Source organism: Delphinus delphis, chromosome X (genome assembly GCF_949987515.2).
Source record: "Delphinus delphis chromosome X, mDelDel1.2, whole genome shotgun sequence".
In the NCBI taxonomy this organism is placed as follows: Eukaryota; Metazoa; Chordata; class Mammalia; order Artiodactyla; family Delphinidae; genus Delphinus; species Delphinus delphis.
This window is the reverse complement of record NC_082704.1, coordinates 1,015,087-1,040,572: the sequence shown is the minus strand read 5'-3', so window position 1 is coordinate 1,040,572 and position 25,486 is coordinate 1,015,087. Positions and strand designations below refer to the sequence as shown.

Sequence of the window (25,486 nt, the reverse complement as noted above, 5' to 3'; positions counted from 1 at the left end):
TTTTTTGTAATTTCTCTGGCTATAACTTCCAGTTCAGTGTTGAACAGAAGTGGTGAAAGTGGTCATCCTTGTTTGTTTGCCACTTCTCCACTATTTCTTTCATTCATTCTGGATTCCACTTATATATATATGGCTTTCTCTGTATAGCATATGTCTCAATTTCTTTTTCATATGTTTCACCTTCTGTGCTCCATTCTCGGTAATTTCTTCAGATATATGTTCCAGTGACTAAATTCTCTTTGGCTGTGCCCAATTCACTATTAAGTCTTTCTTTGATTTTTAAACTTCAACAATGATGTTTTCTAATTTCTAAAAGTACTGTTTTTTCCAAAACTGCCTAATAATTTGTCATTTATTTTTATGTTTCCATAGCTCATTGCTTTAAATATTTTGTGCATAATTACTTTATGATATATATCTGATAATGTCAATATCTGGTATTCTTCAGATTCTAAATTTGTATTGATTGTTTCTGCCCATTTGTAGTCAAGTTGGCTTGTTATCTTGTATGTTTGCTGATCTATGTTTATGATCTTATCATTTTAATATGTAGGAATCCTGGAGACCTAAACTGGGAATGCTTTTTCTCTAGAGAAATCATTCTTCCAGAAGCCAGGAGGTGCTACTTATCTGCAACTAGGTCTGCTACTTTCTGGGTTTCATTACTTAATGCAGAAGTCTCACATTCCATTCTTGCATTTTGCTCGAAGCTTGGTCTCCTGAGAACAACACTAATATAAGCATTTGCCTTTACGAAAGTTCCTCCATTTTACATTTTCTCATTTTTCACCTCTCTTTGCTCTGATTTAAGCTCATTATTTTAAAATAAAAGCTCATTTTTTTTGTTTGTTTTGTTTTTTGCTGTTGGTGGTGAGGAGGCTGGAGAGTCCCCTTTCTTCATTGAGTGTAGCAGTGCATTAAGAAGTATGTACTATAGGGCTTCCCTGGTGGTTCAGTGGTTGAGAGTCCGCCTGCCGATGCAGGGGACACGGGTTCGTGCCCCAGTACGGGAAGATCCCACATGCCGCGGAGCGGCTGGGCCCGTGAGCCATGGCTGCTGAGCCTGTGCGTCTGGAGCCTGTGCTCCGCAACGGGAGAGGGCACAACAGTGAGAGGCCCGCATACCGAAAAAAAAAAAGTATGTACTATCAGTGCTATAGCCTTTTAAAAATTTTGGTAATATATACATAACATATATTTTAACATTTTAACTCTTTTTAAGCGTACAAGTACGTTTGACAACAAGTACATAACATGTACATTCACAATGTTGTGCAACTATCACCACCAACCATCTCCAAAACGCTTTATCCTGCAAAACTGAAACTCTGGGGAATTCCCTGGCGCTCCAGTGGTTCGGTCTCTGTGATCTCACTGCTGAGGACACGGGTTCAATCACTGGTCAGGGAACGAAGATCCCACATCCCACAAGCCGCGCAGCGCGGCCAAAACAAAACAAAAAACCAAAAAATAAAAACAAAAACAAAACTGAAACTCTGTCTCCATCAAAAATAACTCTCCATCCTCCCCAGCTCCCAGCCTCTGGTAACCTCTATTCGACTTTCAGTCTCATTGTAATTGTTAATTTTACATGTCAACTTGTCTAGGCCATACGTGTCCAGATATTTGGTCAAACATTATTCTGGGTGTGTTGGTGAGGATATTTTTGGATGAGATTAACATTTAAATAGTAGAGTGAGTAGAGCAGATTGCTGTCCCCCCCACCCCAAGCGGGTGAGCGTTATGCAATCAGTTGAAGGTCTGAATAGAACAAAAAGGCTGACCCTCGTCTGAGTAAGAGAGAATTCTTTTTGCATGGCCCATTTGAATTGGGACATTGGGTTTTTTTCCAGCCTTTGGGCTCAAACTCAAACATTGGCACTTCCTGGGTTCAGACAGGAACTACACCACTGGCTCTCCCCGTTTCCAGACCTTCACACTCAGACTGAAACTTTCGCCATTGGCTCTCCTGGGTCTCCAGCTTGCTGACTCACCCTGCAGATCTCGAGACTTGTCAGCCTCCATAATCATGTGAGTCAATCGGTTCTGTTTCTCTGGAGAACCCTGACTACTATATAAGTAGAATTATATAATATTTGTCCTTTTGTGTCTGCTCTAATTAATTTAGCCATGCATGTTACAGCATGTATCAGAGATATGCCCTTTTTAAAATGGGAATTTCCTCTAGAACATACATTATCAGTACTCTGGTTCACTAAACTGCCAGAAGCAAAAATGTTTAATCCAGCCTTGAGGGAACAAGGAATTCTTGGAGGAGATGATGTTTATCTGAGACTTGAAGAATGCACCAGGTGAAAGGGTCAATAAGAAGTACCTAGAAAAAATGTTCTAGGTAGAAGAAACAGTACATATAGAAGCCTAGTGTGAGAAAAAACATGCTGTTTTTAGGGACTTGAGGGTTCCTTAGTATGGGTGGAGCTTAGAAAGCCAAGGAGCAAGTAGCAAGAGACTATGCTAGAGAGGTCGGTAAGGGCCACCATCCTGAATGACACCAACATCTGTGAGGATAAGCAACTTTTGGCTCTACTCTGCTCTTCCCTGGGAGGATGCATTCTTGCTTGGAGTCACTGTGTCCTCCCAGGATGCCTTTCATCGTGTCCTATTACTATAGATACTCAGTAAAGTTTATCCTGAAAGTCTGGTCATATATCAACCTTGTTATGTTTCTAAATGTCAAGTTCTAAGACAGGCTTTGTGCCTTTCCTGTGAGATTAGCGTACCTTTACTTTGCCATTCTGAAGAAACAGAGTCCAGTTATGGCCATCTTGACTACTGGATATGAGGAACTCCTTCACATACATGCTGGTGAGCAGAGATTTCACCCCCTGGGTGGTTATTCCTGTGACTCTCATTGTCTTCCGGAAGTCCACTTGCAGCCACTCTTTTTGATTATTTGCCTGGGGAATGCACCAGGTGCATTAGAGTAGTATCTTTTTGGTCACTATTTGCTCCCATAAATCCCCAAATCCCTTCTTAATCATATCACAGCACTTATCACTGCATATTAATTATCTGTTTGTCAGTCTCCCTTATTAGACTCGAAGCAAATTGAGGGCTGAAAGTTTTCATGATTCATCTCTGTATCCCCAGGGTTAGCCACTTAATAGGGGCCCAGTAAAGGTTTGCTGAATGAATATATGAGTAATATACAGACTGACTAGAGTATTAAAAGTTTGGCAATGTGTTATACAACCTATTTTGTTTAAAATAAGCCCCTGGGGGAACAGAGACCATTAACTCCATCCATTTCCCCAAGCTAGTCAGTGATTGAAAATCACAAACTGAGTGGTTCCAGAAAAGAACTGTGCCCAATGAACTGTACATAACTATGACCCTTTGCTTTGTTGATATTTCTCTGTAAAACTGGATTTCAGCCACTCCAATTCTTTGACAAATATTAGCCCAGTACTACATATAGATATTCTGTTTCTAGGAGGTTCAATTAGGGATCATTTTCCCCATTCACATGGCACACCCACTAAATAAATATCTGTGGGGTTTTCTGTGTATAGTCAACTTTCCTTGACACTCTTTGTGGGAACAAGCAGGTGATAGAAGTAACTGAAGAAACAGTCAAGAGCTTACCCTATCCTTTCCCAACCACTACTCCTTCTTCTGCATCAGTTATATGGCAAATTTGTTCCCTCTTACCCGGGGTCTCCAGGCATTAGTCCTCCCTTGGAGGTGAAGTCGGGCTTGTGAAGGAGACCAGGTGGCAAACATATTGCTTAAGTGGGATGAGGCAGTAATCTGTGCATCTGATATTGCTTTACTCTCCATTCCCAGTGCCATGTTGCAACCTCAGAGAAATGAAAGGAGAATGTAATCACAAGAACAAGTTGCAGCTGAGGTTCTGCTGGCCTGTCTCCACTGATATGTTCTAGGGCTATTGTCATCACGAAGTCATTTTCCAGGCACTAACTTTTGCATGCTACTGTTAAGATGCCCCCTATTTTCTTGTCAGCTCTGCTCAGCTCTGTTGGACTTTGATTTGCCTTGTTAATAGTAGTGTAGGAGGTGGCTGCCCCTGGGGAATCCCATGGTTAGGATGACCAAGTCATGGGTTTGCCCAGGACTGTACTGGTTTTAGCATTGATAGTTCTGTGTCCTGGGAAATCCCCCCAGTCTCGGGAAAGCTAGGATGGTTAGCCATCCTACTCATGGTTGGGAGAGGTAAGGACATGGGATGACTTGACACTTACTGTTTAAATCACAGCCCATCAACTCCATGCGAAGAGTGCTGCGGATGCTGTAATGCGTTGGGTGCAAGCGGACATACCGAGCAATAATTGGAGGGTTAAAAATATTGTGTTTTATCCCAGATGAATCCACATTGCCAAAGAAGACCTGTAGGGAGGTATTAGCACAGATACATGTAAAATGAAGAAAGAATAAGAAGCAATTCCTCCCAATCATATCTTTCTTCTAATTGGCTCTGTGCATTTCTCAACAGCACCGAACACCCAACTAAACCATTCTGGCCAGCCAGATGTTAGAATGCAATATGCGAAGGAGAACATCACAGGGAGAAGAATGGAACAAGGGAGATTAGGTCTGAGCAGGTTAAGTGTCTACTTTGGGGTCCTGTAAAACGGTCATTCATCAAAGTTGTGGAAGCCATTTAGGCCTTTGCTAACCCAGTGTGGGCCACAGACCAGGTGCATTAGAATCACCTGGGAGACACGCAACATCTTGAGCCCTATTCCAGGTCTACTGAATCAAACCATACAGTTTGAGAAACAATAGCTTAGGGCAGAGGCCGCTGCAGCTGTGAAAGGGGACTTGGAGTAGGCGGCCTGCCATATGGTCTCAGGATGACCTTCCAATAATGTGTGTGTGAGTGTGTGTGTGTGTGTGTGTGTGTGTGTGTGTGCTGTGGGGCGTTAATTAACGATCCCTTGTGTATGAATTCATGAGACACATGTTAATATCCAACTTCTGGGGTTTAGGAACTTGACATGTCTAGGTTCTACAGAAAAGTACATGACATATTTAAGGAATAAGGAACACAGTTTGAGAAATATGGTAGTAATTCCAATTCAAAAGGCCTAGATTTAAATCATGGTATATAGAAAAAAGAAAGTTGAAAATCCTCTCTCATAAAACACCTGGGATTCTCTGTCTGCTTGAACACACTAAAACAGGAATCAATGTACGGCTGTTGTATAATCAGACATCAGAGTTATAGTATTATGGGGAATTTAAAAAATTGTTCTTCCATGTAACAATTTTTTCTTCCTATGGGATAAAAATGTTAATAAATGTATAGCATTGCCCCAGAAATCACAGCATTTAAAAAATATTTTTATTGGAGTATAGTTGCTTTACAATGTTGTGTTAGTTTCTGCTGTACAGCAGAGTGACTCAGTCATACACATACATGTATCCACGCTTTTTTAGATTCTTTTCCCACACAGGTCGTTACAGAGTACTGAGTAGAGTTCCATGTGCTATACAGTAGGTCCTTATTAGTTATCTATTTTCTATATAGTAGTGTGTATATGTCTATCCCAATCTCCCAATTTATCCCCCCCTTACCCCATGGTAACCGTAAGTTTGTTTTCCACATCTGTGACTCTACTTCTGTTTTGCACATAAGTTCATTTGTACACTTTTTTTCGATTTCACATATAAGTGATATCATGTATTTGTCTTTCTCTGTCTGACTTACTTCACTCAGTATGACAATCTGTAGGCACAGCATTATTTTTGATAAATAGATCTGCTTCATTTTTAACTCAATTATTGTGTCTTGATTAGATACCTTCTTAGGAAGACAATGTATTAATTCAACAAATAGTTAATGACTACAGAAATCCTAGATTCCATGTATTATGTGCCAGAAACTATGTGCTAGGTGGCTTCACTGGTGAATTCTAGTAAATGTTTAAAGAATTAATGCCAATCCTTCCCCAAACTCTTCCAAAAGATAGAAAAGGAGGAAAAACATCCTAACTCATACTATAGGGCCAGCATTACCTTGATACCAAAGCCAGACATATATACCAGAAGAAAGAAAATTACAGACCAATAGCCTTTATGAATATCGATGCAAAAATCCTCAGAAGAATTCTAGCAAGCTGAATCCAGCAGCATATTATAAATATTACATTCCATGTCCAAATAGGAATTATCCCAGGAATGCAAGGATGGCTCAACATAAGAAAACTGATTAGTCAAAACCACATTGATAAAATGAAGGGGGAAAGCACCCTCATGATCATCTTAGTTGATGCAGAAAAAGCATTCAACAAAATCTAACAACTTTCATGATTAAAAAACAAACAAACAAAAAACACCCAGCAAACTAAGAATAGAAGGGAAATTCCTCAACAAAATAAAAGGCTTTTATGAAATACCCTAGCTAATGTCATACTCAATGGGGGAAGACTGGAAGCATTTTCCCTAACATCAGGAACAAGAGAAGAATCCTTGCTTTCAGTGCTTCTACTCAAGACTGTAACGGAAGTCCTAGTCAGAGCAATGAGGCAAGAAAAAGAAATGAAAAGCATCGAAGTTGGAAAGGAAGTTAAACTACTTCTATTCTCAGATGACATGCTCTTCTGTACAGGAAACCCTAAAGAATCCACAAAACACATTAGAGTTAACAAACGAATTCAACCAAGTTGCAGTATACAAGATCAACACACAAAAATCTGTTGTGTTTCCATATCCTAGCAATGAAAAAATAATCCAAAATGAAATTGACAACAGTTCTATTTCACACAACATCAAAAGGAATAAAACACACAGAGATAAATTTAGCCAAGGAGGTGCAAGGCTTGTGCACTGAAAACTACAAAGCACTGCTGCAAGAAATTAATGATGACCTTAAAAAGAAAAGGGGAAAGACAGCAGATTTTGTGGACGGGAAGACTTAATACTTTTAAGATGGCAATCCCACCCAAAGTTGTCTAGAGATTTAATGAAATCCCTATGGAAATCGCAATGCTCTGTTTTACAGAAATGTAAAAGCCAATCCTAAATGCATACGGAATTTCAAGTGACCTTGAATAGCCAAAATAATCTTGGAAAAGAAGAAAAAAGTTGGAGGACTCACACTTCCCTATTTCAAAACTTAGTCCAAAGCTACAGTTATCAAAACTATGTGGTACCAGCATAAGGATAGACACGTAGATCAGTGGAGTCCAGAAATAAACCCATAGATCTATCCCATGGGTTGTAAACCCAAATGAGTTGAAAACAGGTGTTCAAACAGAACCCTGCACAGGAATGTTCACCAGAGCACTATGCCCGACGGGCACAAGGCGGAAGTCACCCAAATGTACATCAGCTGCTGAGCGGATACACAACATGTGTGGTCTAGCCACGCATTGGAATATTATTCAGCCTGCTGAATATTATTCAGCCAGGAATATTATTCATTTGGAAGCAGATATATAGTCGTGATGGTGGCCCAGCACCGCCAGTGTATACTTGGTGCCCCTGGATGGTCCGCCATTAGCTGCCTTCTCTGTACAAAGTTCCCATCTGGTGGACAGTGAGAGTTCCACCAAAGAGAGGGTCCAGCGAACACAGTGAGCAGGATCCTGCCAGCGCCATTTCTTTGCAGGCCCAGGACCCCGGCGGAGGGGGTGGGGGCGGGGTGAGGTGGGGTGGGGGAGGGGTTATGGGAAAGCAGTGACCTCACAGGGTGCTCCCCGACCAATGAGGGCCCGGCCTATGGTCGCTAGGATACGGAGGAGGGGCCTGAGAACACCGGTTGTCTTGAGATGTTGGGACCAGCAGGCACAACCGACCGCCCCTCATCCCGCCGCACCTCATCCCAGCGCACCGCAGAGCGAGGCCGTCGCAGAAAGCGCGCCCAACGGCCAGCATGCCGGGGAAGAGGGGCCGTCGAGGGTCACCCGGTCGCCGCTCCCACACCGCCCGAGCCGAGCTGTCCTTCTCCGTGAGCCACATGGAGCGCCTCCTGCGGGAGGGCCACTATGCCCAGCGCCTGAGCTCGTCCGCACCCGTCTACCTAGTGGCCATCATCCAGTACCTGGCGGCCAGGGTCCTGGAGCTGGCGCGCCATGAGGCCCAGAACAGCAGCAGGAGGCGCCTCACTCTGGAGCTGGTGGACTTGGCGGCCCGCAGCAACGCGCTGCTCAGAGACTTGTTCAGGACTATAGCACCATCTCCCAGGTGGCCCCGGCCCAGCCCTAGCTGCCCAACGACACCTGGGTTCCCGGCCCCTGGGGGCGCGGCCGTCAGGCGCCAGGTCCGCTCACCGACCGACCGCACAGCCCGGGCGGCCCCGGCCTGCCCGCCGCCTTGGGCACAGTCACTGCGAGTCAATAAAGTGTTTCAAGAGACCCCCTGCGCATGCTTCACTCACTTGGAGTGGGAGGTGGTGGTGGTGGGACACCCCTCGTCGGAGGGATGGGGGCGGGGGTCTGGCCGGAGTTGGGGGGTGGGGGGCGTGGAGTCGGGGGTCACAGAGAGGAGCGGTCTCCCACGGTGACAGTGCATGGGGTGGCCCTGGGTGGGAGAGGCTGGCTGCGGCGGGGCTGGGGGCGGACTGGGGCCTGGGGTGAGGCCGGACAACAGAAGGCTCCCCCGCTGGCTCTGAGCAAGTCGGAGCCAGGCCAAAGTCCCCAGAGGGACGGGGCTCCTTGCGGCGGCGCTCGACACCGCGAGGGCGGTGTCGTGATAGGGTGAAGGTGCCAAGGCGACCGACCGCCCTGGGTGCGGGAGGTAGGGGTGGGCGGACAGAGCGCTTGGCATGGACTCCCATGGGGCAGGGGCTTTGACGGGAAGATTGAGGCATGATCGGGATTGGGGTGGGCGGGACACAATCAACACATAGGCAAAGTCGGAATTAGGGTCACGTGGGGTCAAGAGTTTTTGGTTGTGTTCCCCTAGCGATGCCAAGAGATGCCCTTCTTGGCAACCTGCGTAAACAAGCTGTCACCTACCGGTTGGAGCCCTGTTCTGGGAAGATCCCACATAGCAACAGGGGGCGCCCAGCCAGGCCCCGCCCCAGCACCATTGGTCCGCTCACAGAACCCCGGACAGCGGGCCACGCCCCGCCCCAGGGCCCCCGATTTGCATACACCACCCGCAGCCTGTCCCGGCCGGGCCTCCGTGCTTGCTATTTTGCATATCACCAGGGCGACGAGAGCTCCGGGCGGCCGAGCCGGCGCGGTCGCGTGGTGGGCCGGAGCCCGTCGCAGGACACGTCTCAGCCCGCCGCCGTCGCCCAGCACGTGCGCCCACTTGCGTCAGCGCGCCCGGAAGTGCCTAAGCGGCGATCATGGCGGCTTCTGCGGCCGGCCTGGGTGGTGGTGCGGGCCCCGGGCCTGAGGCCGGGGACTTCCTGGCGCGCTACCGCCAGGTGTGCAACAAGCTGAAGAAGCGGTTCCTGCGGAAGCCTAACGTGGCGGAGGCCGGCGAGCAGTTCGGCCAGCTGGGTCGCGAGCTGCGCGCACAGGAGTGCCTGCCGTACGCGGCCTGGTGCCAGCTGGCCGTGGCCCGCTGCCAGCAGGCGCTCTTCCACGGGCCCGGGGAGGCGCTGGCGCTGACCGAGGCCGCGCGCCTCTTCCTGCGGCAGGAGCGCGACGCGCGCCAGCGCTTGGCCTGCCCCGCCGCCTACGGGGAGCCGCTGCAGGCCGCTGCCGCCGCCCTGGGCGCCGCCGTGCGCCTGCACCTGGAGCTAGGCCAGCCGGCTGCCGCCGCCGCGCTCTGCCTCGAGCTGGCGGCCGCCCTGCGCGACCTGGGCCAGCCGGCCGCCGCCGCCGGCCACTTCCAACGCGCCGCGCAGCTGCAGCTGCCCCAGCTGCCCCTGGCCGCCCTGCAGGCGCTCGGCGACGCCGCGTCCTGCCAGCTGCTGGCGCGCGACTACAGCGGCGCCCTGGCGCTCTTCACGCGCATGCAGCTCCTGGCGCGGGAGTACGGCAGCCACCCGGTGCCGCCGACGGGGCCGCAGCCCCCGCCGCAGCCGCAGCCCAAGCCGCCGGCGCCGCAGCCCGGGGCCGGCGCGGCCTCCGCCCCACCGCTCGCGCTGCTCCTGCCCGGCGCGGGGGCCGCGGCCGCGCCCTCCCCCGCCGCGCTGGGCGCCTTCGCCGACGTGCTGGTCCGCTGCGAGGTGTCCCGCGTGCTGCTGCTGCTGCTCCTGCAGCCGCCGCCCGCCAAGCTCCTGCCGGAGCACGCGCACACCCTGGAGAAGTACTCCTGGGAGGCCTTCGACGGCCACGGGCAGGACAGCAGCGGCCCGCTTCCCGAGGAGCTCTTCCTGCTGCTGCAGTCCTTGGTCATGGCCACCCACGAGAAGGACACGGAAGCCGTCAAGTCGCTGCAGGTGGAGATGTGGCCCCTGTTGAGCGCCGAGCAGAACCACCTCCTGCACCTCGTTCTGCAGGAAACCATCTCCCCGTCGGGCCAGGGGATCTGACGAGTCCCTCCCAGCGACTCTGTGCCTGTCCCCGAGCCTCACGCACCCGCCTGCGCGTTTACGGGGACACAAGAGGCGTTGACCCGGCGCTTCTGCCTTTGCAGTGTATCTTACCCATGTTGCCAGCAGAGGAATGTGGTTGACTACAAGTTACGTTGTTTCCACAGTAGCGGCAGAAAAAAAACCATATGGTAGAATCGGAGTAGAGTCTCCCATTCTCTTCCCCAGAAACTGCAACAGAACCATGAGAGTCCCTTCCGCCCCCTTTCCTCTTCTGTTTTCACCCAACTGTCCCCACCCACCCCTCTTCCCCCGCAAGGGTCCCCTCCCCCTGCGTCCTTCTTTCCGACTGAGGGTTAATTTGCACAGCTCTGGCTCGCTACTTAAGCTGCATGATTTTTTCACGATGACTCTGATTAGCGTATTTCGATGTCCGCCTGCATGATCGCCCAGTTCCCCCTGTGTTTCATGCGCCCCGTACGTGTTCGTGGGAATCATTGGATTCAGTACTACGCTGTTGTCGCTACAGCCCTCAGTCCATGATAAAGCCATTCTGACCCTCCTAGCTTGTGGTTCGTATTTACCTTATCTGTAAAGTGGGAATAGCTTATCTACCTGGCAGGAGGCGGCAAGCAGAAGCAGATAGCTCCCTTTTAGCTCCAAGATGGATTCGTTGATTCGAAATGGACAGTGTGCCTGTGAATCTACAGAGATCATTTGCGATGTGCTCCTTTCTCAGCTGCGGTGCGAATGTGTTCGGTGCAGAGCGGGGTGGGAGTGCGGGGAGGGTGAGGGCGCGGTGGGCTCCAGAGCAGAGGTGTCACACGTGCACTGGAGTTTTCAGTTCTGGCTCCATTTCGAGAGGTACGGGTAATCCACGTGGCAGCTTTTATTTGTAGTGCGGATCCTTCTACAAATCTTAGTTAACTCCAATATGTAAAATCGGCATGCTGCTTGGGTATCGTGTGATCGTGTGTGTGCCAGACTGTGCCCTTGTTCCCCAAAAGCAGGATGGCGTTCCATTTTTAAACACTAAATTTCCGAGGCTTTTTGGTCCAACCGTTGCATGCAAACCGACTTAGCTGTTTTCTCAAATTCAATTTTATTTCCTTTAGTGTTGAGAGTGATGGTAGGAACTCTTCAGAATGTAATCTCGTTCATTCGGCTTGGGAAAACGCATCCTTTGGGCTGAAGTTGTAGACGGCACTAATCTTTTGAGGTGAGATTTAAGGACACAGTTTGGGAACAGATCTTGGTTTTGCGTATTTGGGGGGGGAGGGGAATATGTGGAGTGTCGTCACTATGAGTTAAGTGTCCCAAAGTGGATGGGGCTTTTAGGGTATTCCTTTCTCCTTCTATTTCAGCAGTGTGGAAGCAGTGGCTGAGGAAATGTAGGGGAGGCCCATGTGAGACAGATTCAGCCACCCTTCCTGTGCTCTCACTTGGCTGCCCGAAGGGACTTTCCGAGCCCTGAAAGCCTAGTCCAGCTTGTTGCCACAGTGGTAAGGGTGCGTGCTCCCCTGTGCTCTTGCTTTTGCTGGTACACTCTTGTCAGCCTGGGCTGCAGCTCTGGCCTCCTTCCTATTGTCCTTATGACAGGAATGCTTAGGAATTATGGGCCGTGACTGGTGACAGCATTTGGGTTTGGGCGCAAGGAGAAGCCTCCTTAGACCTCTGGTCTAAACTCCTTGCTTTGAGGAGGCGGGGGGAGGGATTACCAGAGAGCCTGGTATTGGGTATACAAGCATAACTATAGAAAACGCTAAAGATTTTTTTCCGTTTGCCGTTGGTTCATTTATGTATCTCCCTCAGAAACTTCATAGCACGGAGAGCTGGGCCAAGGCCAGATTTCAGTGATTTTGACAGAAATCTCTTGCTATATGTCAACTTATGTTGACAGGACATGATTAGTGTTCTTTTTAACTTGAAAACCAGAGGGAAAGATCTGCATCGTTGAAATGTTCATTGACAATTCAAAATTAACATTCAAAATATTATGAAATATTGAAAATAGTGGCAGTGAAGCAGTGATCCTGAAAGGGTGCTTGGGCTCCCCTTTACAAGGGACTTCTATGATGAGAAATGTTGCTTATGAAAAAATATTCTGTAGGTAAATGGTACAAAGATACTAAGTCATTTGAGAACCACTATACTGGAGGAAGACGACTAAGACTGAAATTTGTAAATTGGGCAAAAAGCTCTGGGATAGAAGGGTTCTGGTTAATGTGAACTGTCTAGGCATCTCTACTGCCATTAGACTAGACCAACAGTCCACAAACACTTTCTGTAAAGGAGGAGAGAGAAATATTTCAGTCTTTTCACACCACATAATCTTCCTTGTTTGTTTGTTTTTGAAACTTTAAACACGTAAAAACCATTCTTAACTCACAGTCCATATGCAAAAGCAGGTTGTACTCCAAGTCCATGGGCTCTAGCTCGTGCAGCCCTTCACTAGAACCTAGAACATAGCAGTTACTCAATAACTGCTCAAGGAATGACCCTCATGAGTGTAGTTAATAACTATTTTATCTTTGTCATTGAACAAGAAAGGTTGAAAATAAATGAACTAGTCATTTAACTCCAGATTCTAAGAAACAAGAAGATAAATGAAAGTGAATTTTTAAATTTTTAAACAGAAATTAATTAATTAGAAAACAACACCTTCAAATCTATGTTTGATTTTAAGACCAAGAGTTGATTCTTTTAAAACCCAGTAGAATAGATAAACACCAACTCTGATAAAGGGGGAAAAAGAGAGATACATGTGTGCATGTAGGTAAAGATATATGGCATGGGAAGGGAGATAGAACTTTAATGTACACATTTACAGCAATTAACTATAGGTAACAGAAAATGAGAATGCCAGTAATCAGATAAGGAACGGAAAAGATAGTTCAAGTATCTACCACTAAACGAGGCACAGTGGCTTTTCCATCCAATTTTCGTTAAACAGATGATTACTACATTAATTAAACTATTCTAGAGCAATAGTTTAATGGAAAAAGATGGAAGCTTTTACACTGTTTTCAAGGTTAGTATAACTCTAATGCCAAAGCCTGATAAATACAGCCCCCCAAAGAGGTAAAACAACTTTATTGATTGGTACAGATAGAAAAATTCTAAACAAAATGTTAGCAAATTGGATCCAGCTAAACTTTAAATGACTGATACACTATGACTTATGGGCAGTTTTCCCAGGAATGCAGCACCACGTTGTGCTGGAGCCCCAGCTAGGACTGGCTTGTGAGAGCCAATTGTGGGCGTCTGCTCCCAACTCTGCATTCAATGACACTGTGTCAGCAGCTTGAAATCAGGTGTGATGGGAATATTTACATCATGGAAATCAGCAAACACTACAAATAAAGGCCTTTGTGCTGACTGCCCCCCACTTTGCCCCAGAGCTGGTTGTTAAACATTTGCCAGCCCACCATTGAGTGTGAGTATAATCTGACAATAGCAAAGAGAAGAAATGTGATCCTATCCAAGATGCTGAGAAAGCATTTGATGAAATTCTACAGCCATTCCAAATAAGGTAGGAGTAGCAAGAAACTAAAAATACTTGAAACTAACAGCATGTTAAACAGCAAAATATGGGATCCATTCCCATTAAAGTCAGAAGCAAGATCTGCTAATATTTAATAAACATATGCTAATATATCTATATCTATACATATATATCACACTGAAAACAAAAGAAGAGCAAAGAGCATTTTGGTCACCATCCAAGTCTACAAAGACTAATATCTGCTGCAGCCGCTGATGGACAGTGCACTTGGTGTTCAGAGGAAGAGATGAAAGGGATAACAGGATGAGGCACTCTGTGCTTTAGACAGGAAATTAAAGATGATAACAGGATGCTCTGTGCTTTGGACGAACAGGCCGTTAGGTAGTTAATATGCATTTCAGGAAGAATTTTAATGAACCCTGCTTCTTGCATCTTCCCGTACATAGAAAAACACTATAATCGTGAACTCGAGGTATCTGTTCTTTGTGAATAGTAGTAATATTTTACCAAGATTCATGCTTGACTGCATGTATTCCTTAACAAAAAAATCATATGTAAACTAGCCTCCCCTCAACCCCTTTGGAGCAGTTCCTCAGAGCTATCTGAGAGGCTGCCTCCCAGGCTATAGTCATCAGTAAAACCCTGAATAAAGCTTGATTCACAACTCTCACGTTGTGTATTTTTCTTTTAGTTGACAACACAATATATAATGTTTATGTGTTTGTGTATGTGTCTGTGTGTGCGTGTATTAGTCACAAAGGCATTTAGAGTGATTACTATTTCCTGTTTGCCAGGTCCTGTCAGCATAATGTCATCCACGTAATAGACCAGTCTGGTGTTCTGTGGGATGTCGAGATGTCTGGGGTCCCTAGGGTCTATATTATGATAAGGAACAAGGGAAGTGGCATTGCCTTGAGGCATGGACAGTAAAGTTAATACTGTTGTTCCTACTTCATAAATGCAAATCTATTCTGATTTTGGTTGTCAATGGAAATGAAGAAGAAAGCATTTTCCAGGTCTGTAGTTTCACATTAGGTGCCTGAGGCTGTGTTAATGTGCTCCAGAGGAGATACTACACCTGGAATTGCAGGGTTTTTGTCATCACCACCTGATTAAATTTGTGATGATCTGTCATTTTTCCATGACTCGTCTGGCTTTTGTAGTGGCCAAACAGGGACCCTAAGGAGACTAGCCACTGGCTTGGGAAGCAACTATTCAAGGTGTAGTCACTGAGAGACTTGTATGCAGAGCATGGATGACTGCTTCAGAGACTGGGGAAGGGTTACCTCTTCAGGCAAAGGAGGTTCAGGGCAATTTGGCGGTTTGCAGTTCTCAGCCTCATGCATGTCTGCCTACATGTACCCATCCCGGGACTTCCCTGGCGGTTTAGTGGTTAAGACTCCAGGCTTCCACTACAGGAGGCACGGGTTGGATCCCTGGTCGGGGAGCTAACATCCTGCATGCTGTGCAGCACAGCCAATTTAAAAAAAATGTACCCATCCCTGGTCTCAGAGTTCCATTCCTTTCCACCAGTGCCCTTACCTTAGCATAACAGGCCTGGTGGGACTGACCATTTAATTGTCACTGTGACTCTGCAGTTCACATGCTCAGCTACTAGATTTGGTATTAGGTCCAAGTATCTGCCTGTAACCACAGGACATGGAAGGCTCCTCCAGAGCTCCATGGATGCATCCTGATTCTCTACATATGTTCATGGGTGTTCTTTGCATATATTCACAACATTTAATTTCTTTTTTCCCTATGTATGCCGTAAAAGGAAGGGCCATAAAAAGAAGACAGGTCACTCTACAATCAGGTATGCTAAACTTGTTGCCACAGCAACTAAATGCCACTGTCAATTTAATCTCCCAATGTCTTCCTCACCATCTGTAGCTCATCCCATTGTATCACTCACTGGTGATAATCTGAGAAATTGCGATGCCCCCGCATGTCATAGGTCACTGCGCATCCAGTCTTCTCCCCAAGCAGGGAATTACACCTGTGCTCCTTGAATATATTAGCAACATAACCCTAGAATTCCATTCTGAAGGTCTGTTTCCTGGGGCTACTTTTGGCAGCAATTACTGTACGAGGCAGGGTTCCAGCAAGAAACACGGAACACTAAAATTCGTATAATTTGAGGAAAGGTTAATAAAGGTACTAGCTAAGAAGGCGGGGGCAGGGTGCTGCCACCCCTAGGCCTGGAAGGCTGAGGAGAAGATTAGGTAGACAAAATGAGCAGAACTTCTGTGCATTCCTCCCACTGAGAAGTGGGTCCCTTCTAGGTCCCTGCCCCTTGAACGTGGGTGGATGTGTGACCTGCTTATAACCAACAGAATGTATTGCAAATGATACTACATGACTTAAAAGACTAAATTAGAAAAGGTGACGTCATCTCCACCTTGCTAGTTGGGCCAGTCATGCTGGGAGAAGCTACTTCAGTCAACAGCCCCAGAGGTCGCTCAACACCAACCACCAGACATACAAGTAGAGATGCTTCCAAATGATTCCAGCCCCTAGCTGTCACATCTTCCCAGCTGAGGCCCCAGATACCATGGAGCAGAGAGACAGGCCATCCCTGCTGTGCCCTGTCCAAAGTTCTGACCCACAGAATCCAAGAACAAAACGAAATGGGCTTTTCTCATGACGCTAAGTTTTGGGGTCATCGGCAACTCGGCGATAGTAACTGGGACATGTAGAGAAAACCACTTTGAGGGGAGCAGTGGCCTTCAGTGGAGAGTTAACAGCCAAGGGAAGAAATACCCTGATATTCCACACATGCCAGGCTCACAGAAGAAGAGGCGTGGTAGCGAAGCAGGAAAACGGATCTGAAGGGGCAAACAGAAGTCATCTTGCATGGGGCCATTTTAGGATTTGAACCTTATTCTGAAGACAAGAGGGAGACATTGAAAGGTTTAGGCAGGGGACTGATAGTATGATCCCCAAAACGATGTGCAGCTTTTATTAGAGAAGAGACTAGAAACAGAAGAAGACTAGTTAGGAATGTAACATAATACGTCAAGTGTGAGGTGATGGGGCCTCGGGCTGTAGTAACAACTGTATAAATGAAACAGAAGAGATGGGAGAGGTGTTACCAAGGAAGAGTTGGCTGGATGTGTGGCTGTTCATCAGGGGGTGCAAGAATGAGGGAAAAGTAGATGATGAAGCTACGGTTTTGAGCCCGCTTGCCCTTTCGTCACTTCAAACCTAGAATGTCCATAAGCAAACTGACAGTCTTATCAATCTACCCAGTCAGGGATCACACGTTTCTCTCAGCAGAGCACCTGTTCATTTCTATTGCCTATGAGATCCTTGATGCTGCCACTCTTTTGTCCATATGTCCGTAGTCACTCCTATTGCCCATGAGTGGAAAATTCTTTTTTGGGGGGTTAAATTTGTGGAAGCTATGAGTGTTTGTTCCATACCTGAAATCTGTCAAAAGCTCTTTAAAAGATTCATGCATTCTCTTAAAAGGACTAATTACATACCATTAAGGTCCCAGTGGAATTCCCTCGATAACTCCGCCACTGCTTTCCATCAAGGCTATACATGATGATAAATTGAGAGATGTAGAGGCTGGAAAACTTCTGACGGGCGCCCTGGGTCATGATGCTGTGAATAATCATTGGTGTCAACAGATCCACCTACAGATGAAAACAACCCTTTATTTTAAATGTATGTACCACCTTCTGAAATCATTTATCAGCTTAAGAAGAATCTACATGGATACAGATACACCCAGTATTACCTTGGAGGTGCAGGTGAAGCAGAGACCAATGCTGAAATGTGGATGCATGTGAAGCTGTGGAATAAATGATGGGAACGTGTAGGAAATGTGCTCACTGAGTTCCCAGACTACTTCCTGACAAAGGAAATCACTTCCACATCATTGAGCTCCAATTTCCTCTGCACACATCCTTTGTGCTGCACAAATTTAGTGCGGCTTCTTCTCTGTTTCCATTTCACTTTATATATAATTTCATTATAGTAAATTATTGCACCACATTGTAAAGTTTTCATGCTTTTTGCCTTCCTTGTTAGACTGAGATCCTTAATGCAGTAAACCTGTCTGAGTCACCTAACCTCTCTATGTCTCAATTTCTTTATCTGTAAAGTGGAGGGAATGATGGCATTTATGGCAAAAGGTTACCAGAGGATTAAAGAGTTAATACATTACATGTGCTGAGCTCACTGCCGAGCAGTAACGGAACAGTTACTACCTGTTAGCTTTTATATTCTCTCTAGCCCCAGCACCTAACGTAGCATCTGACGTAATACTGATGCTTAGCACATGTTTTGGAATGAATGAGTGAATAACAGTGGGTCTTAAAGAGGCAGGCATGGGTCACACAAGCATTACAAGGCAGTAGCTATTACAGGAATTTTGACATCTGTTACTGCCCTAACAAGCCAGTCAAACTTAACTTCTCCCAGATTGGACTGGTCATGACTCTTGTGCTTAATGACTATCTTTTTCAGTTGACTGTAAGCTCCATCTATACATACACTCATTCATTCAAAGAATATATTTTTAGCATTTGTTATGTGCCAAGCACTGTTCTAGGTACTGGGAATAGAGTCGTGAACAATTAAAAAAAGAGTCCTGCCCTCATGGAACTTAAATTTGAGTTGGGGAAACAGACTATATATTATATATATGTTTTATTTGTTTACAGCTACACAAAGAAACAGTACAGTTCAACATAAGTCATGATTTTGTACCCGGTACTTTCAGTTGCTTATGCCACTTATTGGCTGTGTGACATGGGACAAGTTATTTAACTTTTCTGTGCTTCACCTTCCTTATCTGAAATGAAGATTGTTGTGGTAGGGATTTAGTCGCTTGATTTGTTTTCAGTACATAGTAAGGAAGCCCTGTATACTTTAATATTTTGATCATGATTTTCATAAAGTATAAAAAAGTTTACTGATCAAGTCAGTAAACTGTGTGAAACTGGAAGACTAGAGAATACTTTGGGAGACAGAGCTTGGCAAGCTGGAACACTGGCCAAATCTAAGAAGCAGAAATTTAATAGGCTGTATCACTCAGGGTTCTTTGGCTATGCTTGGAAAAGGTGCTCTGTTTACTAGTCTCATCAGACTGTATCCAGTGAGGCAGATAGATTTCCCCAAATAGAAATGAGGATGCTATTACAAAAAGGAAATACATAGAACAGATGCAGGGCAGCCAAATAGATTAAAATGTCCACTATGCGGTGATACATATAAAGTTGAAAGTGATAACCACAGAAATACAAGGTGAGAACATCTGGTTTGGCAGCTTCACAAACAAAAAAAATACTTAGGAATTAGCGAACAGTCAGGTCAAATTGAGTCATAATTGGCAGTGCCTACAAAACAAAAAAAAAATGAGCTGATGTGGCATTAACAGATGTACTCTTTGTGTCTGCTTGCTGGTAAGCTAGCTCATCTTTCCCTGATCCCTATTTATTATTTTATTTTAATTTTTTAAATTAATTAATTAATTTATCTTTGGCTGCGTTGGGTCTTCGTTGCTGCGTGCGGGCTTTCTCTAGTTGCGGCGAGCAGGGGCTACTCTTCGTTGCGGTGCGCAGGCTTCTCATTGCGGTGGGTTCTTGCTGCAGAGCATGGGCTCTAGGCACGTGGGCTTCAGTAGTTGTGGCACATGGGCTCATTAGGTGTGGCTCGCAGGCTCTAGAACGCAGGCTCAGTAGTTGTGGCACACTGGCTTAGCTGCTCTGCGGCATGTGGGATATTCCCGGACCAAGGCTCAAACCTGTGTCCCCTTCATTGGCAGGCGGATGCTTAACCACTGCGCCACCAGGGAAGTTCCCTATTTATCATTTTAACCTCAGGGAAAATAGGAGAGCAGATGCAATCTTGCAAAGGAGTAAAGTATGTAGGGGAATTTCCTCAGCTGACTGAGAAAAAGATGAAAGCTGACGGACTAGAAGAGGATGCAGGTGGGGGAAGTAGGTGGTAAAACGTGTGTAATTAGTCCTGACTGATCACATGTTGATGTGAAAATATTTTTGGATATTTCGGGTTAAAGAAAATGTATTATTATTATTGTTATTTTTTTGGCTGTGCTGTGTAGCTTGCAGGATCTTAGTTCCCCAACCAGGGATTGAACCCAGGCCCTCAGCACTGAAAGCACAGAGTCCTAACCACTGGACCACCAGGGAATTCCCAAGAAAATGTATTATTAAAATGATTTTCATTTTAATGATGTTCCTTTTTTTAATGCAGCTACTAGAAAATGTAAAATTACATGTGTGGTTTGCATTTGTGGGTCACATTACATTTCTATTGGACAGCACTGCTCCAGAGGAAATGGGGAAGTGAGAAAATACGAAAGGCTGGGTCATTTAAAAAGAAATTGAGTTAATCTAGGACACTTCCAGTTATGGCTCCAAGTTGGTTTATCAGATTGGACTAACTTCAGTAGGTGTTTCTTACTACTGGGTGGTGTAGAAATGTGAAGAAGAAAGATTCAGTTTTAGAAAATGAAGAAGCCACATTTTCTTGGCTTGTGGGATGGGGGATTGAGCCATTTGTTTTTGTATTAAAATGAAGGGACTGGAGGACTCAAGGACATCTAGGCAGTTGAAGGCATCTAAAGGTAGAATACAGTCTTGGGAGGTGGTAAGTTCAATGTTATAGAAAATATTCAGAGATTCTAATCCCAACAGAAAGATTAAAAACACAGTGTACTCAATTCTATTCCTGAGTCTTTCATTCCTGACTCTTTTGGTACAAATCATAAACCACTCTATTCTTCAGCTCTTTCCTCGTCTATTACATGGAGTTTGATGAAAATGACTTTGGTATAAAGGAGATATAAAACTATAAAACGCTTTGAGCTTGCAAGAGGAATGTGTGATGTGATGGAATGCGATGCATTTTCTAACCTTGATCCAGGAAAAGGGGTCCTTGGTGCTCCAGGCATTGATTGATCCAGAATAATGAAGTCTGGCCAGCTTTGGGGCCCACTGTCCTTTGCCCAAGAAAGGGGAGAGAGATTAGATTCAGCTGGGTTGGTCCTAGTCATTTAGGAATAAAATTACTCTCTTGAGAAAGGTTAATGCTAGCTGTGGAGACGTTAAAGGCATAAAGCATATTAGTATCAATGACCACCAATGTGGCCTGCGGGCTGTAGGTTGAGAACTCTCATCAGTGACTACTACCAGGCCTGTCCTTGTTGTCCATTGTATTTTCTAAAATTTAATAATTTTGTTGATTGTTAGTACCTCTAGTTAGCTAATACTGGAATGTGTTACCATCACTATCAAATAATATTATTATTTCTTTATTACCTAACGTATGTTCACTGGAGAAAAATTAGAAAATAAAATATAAAAATAAAACGTAAGTAAAAATAAAAATAAAAGAAGTAAAAAACAACATACTTCTGCCCAGAGAAAAATAATACTATTTTAGTATATAACTTTCAAGCCTCTTTTTCTTTCTTTTTTTTTTTTTTTTTGCGGTACGCGGGCCTCTCACTTTCGCGGCCTCTCTCCTTGCGGAGCACAGGCTCCGGACGCGCAGGCTCAGCGGCCATGGCTCACGGGCCCAGCCGCTCCGCGGCATATGGGATCCTCCCGGACCAGGGCACGAACCCGCGTCCCCTGCATCGGCAGGCGGACTCTCAACCACTGTGCCACCAGGGAAGCCCTCTTTTTCTTTTCTTTTCAAAGTGGACTTACATTTGGTAATTCCTCCAGCAATTTGTTTTTCAAATGCAATTTTTTCCCTCTAAAACAGAGTTTGGCCAACTTTGTTCTGTAAATAATTTAACCTTTGCAGATCATCTTGTCTTGTTGCAATTACTTAAATGCTGTTGTAGAGCAAAAGCGGCCACAGATGATTGTAACTGAAAGGGTGTGGCTTCTTTATGGAGCGAAATTAGAATTTCATGTAATTTTCACATGTCATGGAATACTATTCTTCTTTTGTTTTTTTCCCCCAATAATTTAAGAATAGAAAAGTGATTCTTAGCTTGAAGGCCATACAAAATCAAGAGATGGGCTGGATGTGGCCTGCGGGCTGTAGTTTGAGAACTCTCTCTAGATCCAGTTCAAGCTTTCTATCACTGCTCACAGAAAAATGTAGCTTCTTGCTACAGTGAAGAGAATGGACTCAAGGGAAGCCATACGGAAGGCAGGCAGGACATTTAAGGTGGTAGTGGCATTACTCAGGTGAGAAGTGATGATGGCCTGAATTAAGATGCTCACACTGGGAAATGGAGAAGAGAAAATAGATTTGAAAGGCACCTATGGAGACGGATTGGTTATCTGAATCTTTCCAATAGAAATAAAAAAGATATAATCAGCCCAGTGCTTTACGAGAAAGGAATAGTATTTACCATATTGTCCTGAAGCTGTAATCTGAAAATCTCTAATGCGTCCAGAAGCCATTCCCAGTGGAGTCTGACATTCTGAAATCACATGAAGGGAGCACGATAGTTAGAAGTGCAGAAAGTATAGCTGCACAAATGCAAGTCAATGAGAACACCAACAAATGCTCATATTTTTTAGTGTTTACTATGTGCCAAGAACTGTACTAAATATTTTATTGTACTATATCATTGAATTCACTCCAACAGGTAGGTGCTACTGCTACTCACATTGTGCAGCTGAGGAAACTAGGGTCAATACGTAAGTACACCAGTGGTTCTCCTACTTGTTTAGGGTGAAAACTCAAATTCTTCCAAGTGATATTTGTAAGTTATCTTTGGTAACTGAACCAAAACTAAGTTTCAAAATTTGCTCTTGGAGCTTCAGGGTCAAAGCGTTCAAGGCTTCAAGCCTATCTGCCCTCCTCTGAGGGCTCTGATGATTTCTACCAGCAATATTCGTTTTAGATTTGGAAAGGACTGTGAGCTGGTATTCGTTTCCCGACAAAAGCAACCGTCCTAGGAAGGGGGAAAGAGGTATAGAGGTAGGTGCCACTCACTCCTGTTGTACACCAGGAAGAGCGTGCTCATCCCAGCTTGCAGGTGCTCGCCAATAAGACATTCTATCCGCCAAATTCCAACTTTGGATGGTAGCATTTCCACTGTCTCAAAAACACCTTATCAAAACCAAAAGGAACAAAAATTATTTCTTTTCACACAAATGGGCATAAGATACACTGGCTTATGCAGAATATCGAAGGAGATCTACCCAAGTCAGTTGCACCATTCTTGGACCCCTCAAACCCAGAGTGCTTGGCATGTGACCCCTACAGCTGGAGGCCCTGGAAATTGAGTACTGACCCCAGGAAATGGGAAAGACTGGGTGACGGGATGCTTTGGTGGTGGAGACAGGAGAAAGATTGGCCTGCACTCAGTGCTTTTCGAAGCCAGAGGTGTATTTCTCATTGACGAGATGTGGGCTCCCTGCCTTGAGGGGTAAAGTAACTCCAGGAGCAAGAAGCTAGAGGGTGAATGCTGAGGGGCTGAGGAATCAGTCACAGTGACCACCCAGAATAAAGGTGGAAACAACCAGGTCAAGAGGATTTCATGAGGGACGGTCCCAAAAGGGAGTCTCTGAAGAGCCCCTGAAAGTACCCCACCAAACATAGAGTCAGATTGAAATATCTGCCTGGTGCAGACAGTGGTGCCATCCCTCGCCTCTGCCCTTGCCCCGCTGCGGTTCAGACCAGCAACAGCCAGGAGTGCAGGGGGAAGCATAAGGTAGCGAGACAGAAAACTCAACCAACTTGGAGGACGAGATACTGAACTTAAATCAAGTTCAGAATTTTGATTAATATCTTGGAGTAGACATTGTAATTTGTGACCTGAACTATATTTGTGATGTAAAGTGACTGCAGGACTCTTTATTACTTAAGAGTGAGCAGAGTATGGTAGGAGGAGCTTCAAGATGGCAGAGGAGTAAGACGTGGAGATCTCCTTACCCCCCGCAAATACATCAGAAATACAACTACATGTGGAACAACCCCTACAGAACACCTACTGAACGCTGGCAGAAGACCTCAGACCTCCCAAAAGGCAAGAAACTCCCCACGTACCTGGGTAGGGTAAAAGAAAAAAGAAAAAACAGAGACAAAAGGATAGGGACGGGACCTGCACCAGTGGGAAGGAGCTGTGAAGGAGGAAAGGTTTCCACACACTAGGAGCCCCTTCGCGGGCGGAGACTGCAGGAGGCAGAGGGGGCAGCTTCAGAGCCGCGGAGGAGAGCACGGCAACAGGGGTGCGGAGGGCAAAGCGGGGAGATTCCCGCACAGAGTATCGGTGCCAACCAGCACTCACCAGCCCGAGAGGCTTGTCTGCTCACCCGCCGAGGCGGGCGGGGCTGGGAGCTGAGGCTCAGGCTTCGGGTCGGAGTGCAGGGAGAGGACTGGGGTTGGCGGCGTGAACACAGCCTGAAGGGGTTAGTGCACCACGGCTAGTGCACTGCAGGCTCGCCCCGCATCCGTACCCCTCCCTCCCCCCGGCCTGAGTGAGCCAGAGCCCCCGAATCAGTGGCTCCTTTAACCCCGTCCTGTCTGAGCTAAGAACAGACGCCCTCCTGCGACCTACACGCAGAGGCAGGGCCAAATCCAAAGCTGAGCCCCGGGAGCTGTGCGAACAAAGAAGAGAAAGGGAAATCTCTCCCAACAGCCTCAGAAGCAGCGGATTAAAGCTCCACAATCAACTTGATGTACCTGCATCTGTGGAATACATGAATGGGCAACGAATCATCCCAAATAGAGGAGGTGGACTTTGGGAGCAACTGTAGACTTGGGGTTTGCTTTCTGCATCAATTTGTTTCTGGTTTTATGTTTATGTTAGTTTAGTATTTAGAGGTTATTATCACTGGTATATTTGTTTATTGATTTAGTTGCTCTCTTCCTTTTTATATATATTTTTTTCCTTTTTCTCTTTTTGTGAGTGTGTATGTGTATGCTTCTTTGTGTGATTTTGTCTGTATAGCTTTGCTTTTACCATTTGTCCTACAGTTATGTCTGTCCATTTTTTTTTAGTATAGTTTTTAGCACTTGTTATCACTGGTGGATTTGTTTATTGGTTTGGTTGCTCTCTTCTTTTTTTTAAATTGCTTTTTAATTTTAATAATTTTTAAAAATTTTAATAATTTTATTTTATTTATTTATTTTCCTTCTTTCCTTTTTTTCTCCCTTTTCTTCTGAGCCATGTGGCTGACAGGGTCTTGGTGCTCCTGCTGGGTGTCAGGCCTGAGCCTCTGAGGTAGGAGAGCCGAGTTCAGGACATTGGACCACCAGAGACCTCCCGGGCCCATGTAATATCATACGGCGAGAGCTCTCCCAGAGATCTCCATCTCAACGCTAAGACCCAGCTTCACTCAATGACCAGCAAGCTCCAGTGCTGGATGCCCCACGCCAAACAACTAGCGAGACAGGAACACAACCCCACACATTACACCTAAATCAATTAGAGAAAGAAGAACAAAAAACCCCAAAGTTAGCAGAAGGGAAGAAACCATAAAGATCACATCAGAAATAAATGAAAAGGAAATGAAGGAAACTATAGCAAAGATCAATAAAACTAAAAGCTGGTTCTTTGAGAAGATAAACAAAATTGATAAACCATTAGCCAGACTCATCAAGAAAAAAAGGGA

General features: G+C 45.6%; 2 protein-coding genes across 3 annotated transcripts in view; one reads left to right on the top strand and one right to left on the bottom strand.

Moving 5' to 3' along the window:
- F8 (coagulation factor VIII) overlaps positions 1-25,486 on the bottom strand; it is a 120,522-nt gene that overhangs the window by 9,189 nt on the left and 85,847 nt on the right. For both annotated transcript variants that reach the window (XM_060002873.1, XM_060002874.1), the window contains 7 exons: positions 22,863-22,979; positions 22,273-22,344; positions 20,816-20,901; positions 17,411-17,566; positions 4,224-4,368; positions 3,673-3,821; positions 2,742-2,918 (listed from right to left, as the gene is read on the bottom strand). In XM_060002873.1, coding sequence (XP_059858856.1) covers positions 2,742-2,918; positions 3,673-3,821; positions 4,224-4,368; positions 17,411-17,566; positions 20,816-20,901; positions 22,273-22,344; positions 22,863-22,979 — 902 coding nt within the window. The remainder of the gene's footprint in view (positions 1-2,741; positions 2,919-3,672; positions 3,822-4,223; positions 4,369-17,410; positions 17,567-20,815; positions 20,902-22,272; positions 22,345-22,862; positions 22,980-25,486) is intronic.
- F8A1 (coagulation factor VIII associated 1) lies at positions 9,281-14,592 on the top strand. The gene has a single exon (XM_060003089.1). The coding sequence runs from the start codon at positions 9,281-9,283 to the stop codon at positions 10,415-10,417; it is 1,137 nt and encodes a 378-aa protein (XP_059859072.1). The 3' UTR covers positions 10,418-14,592.

Excerpts from the sequence above, each read along its gene's own strand:
- F8A1 (XM_060003089.1), top strand. The coding sequence starts at position 9,281 with ATGGCGGCTTCTGCGGCCGGCCTGGGTGGTGGTGCGGGCCCCGGGCCT.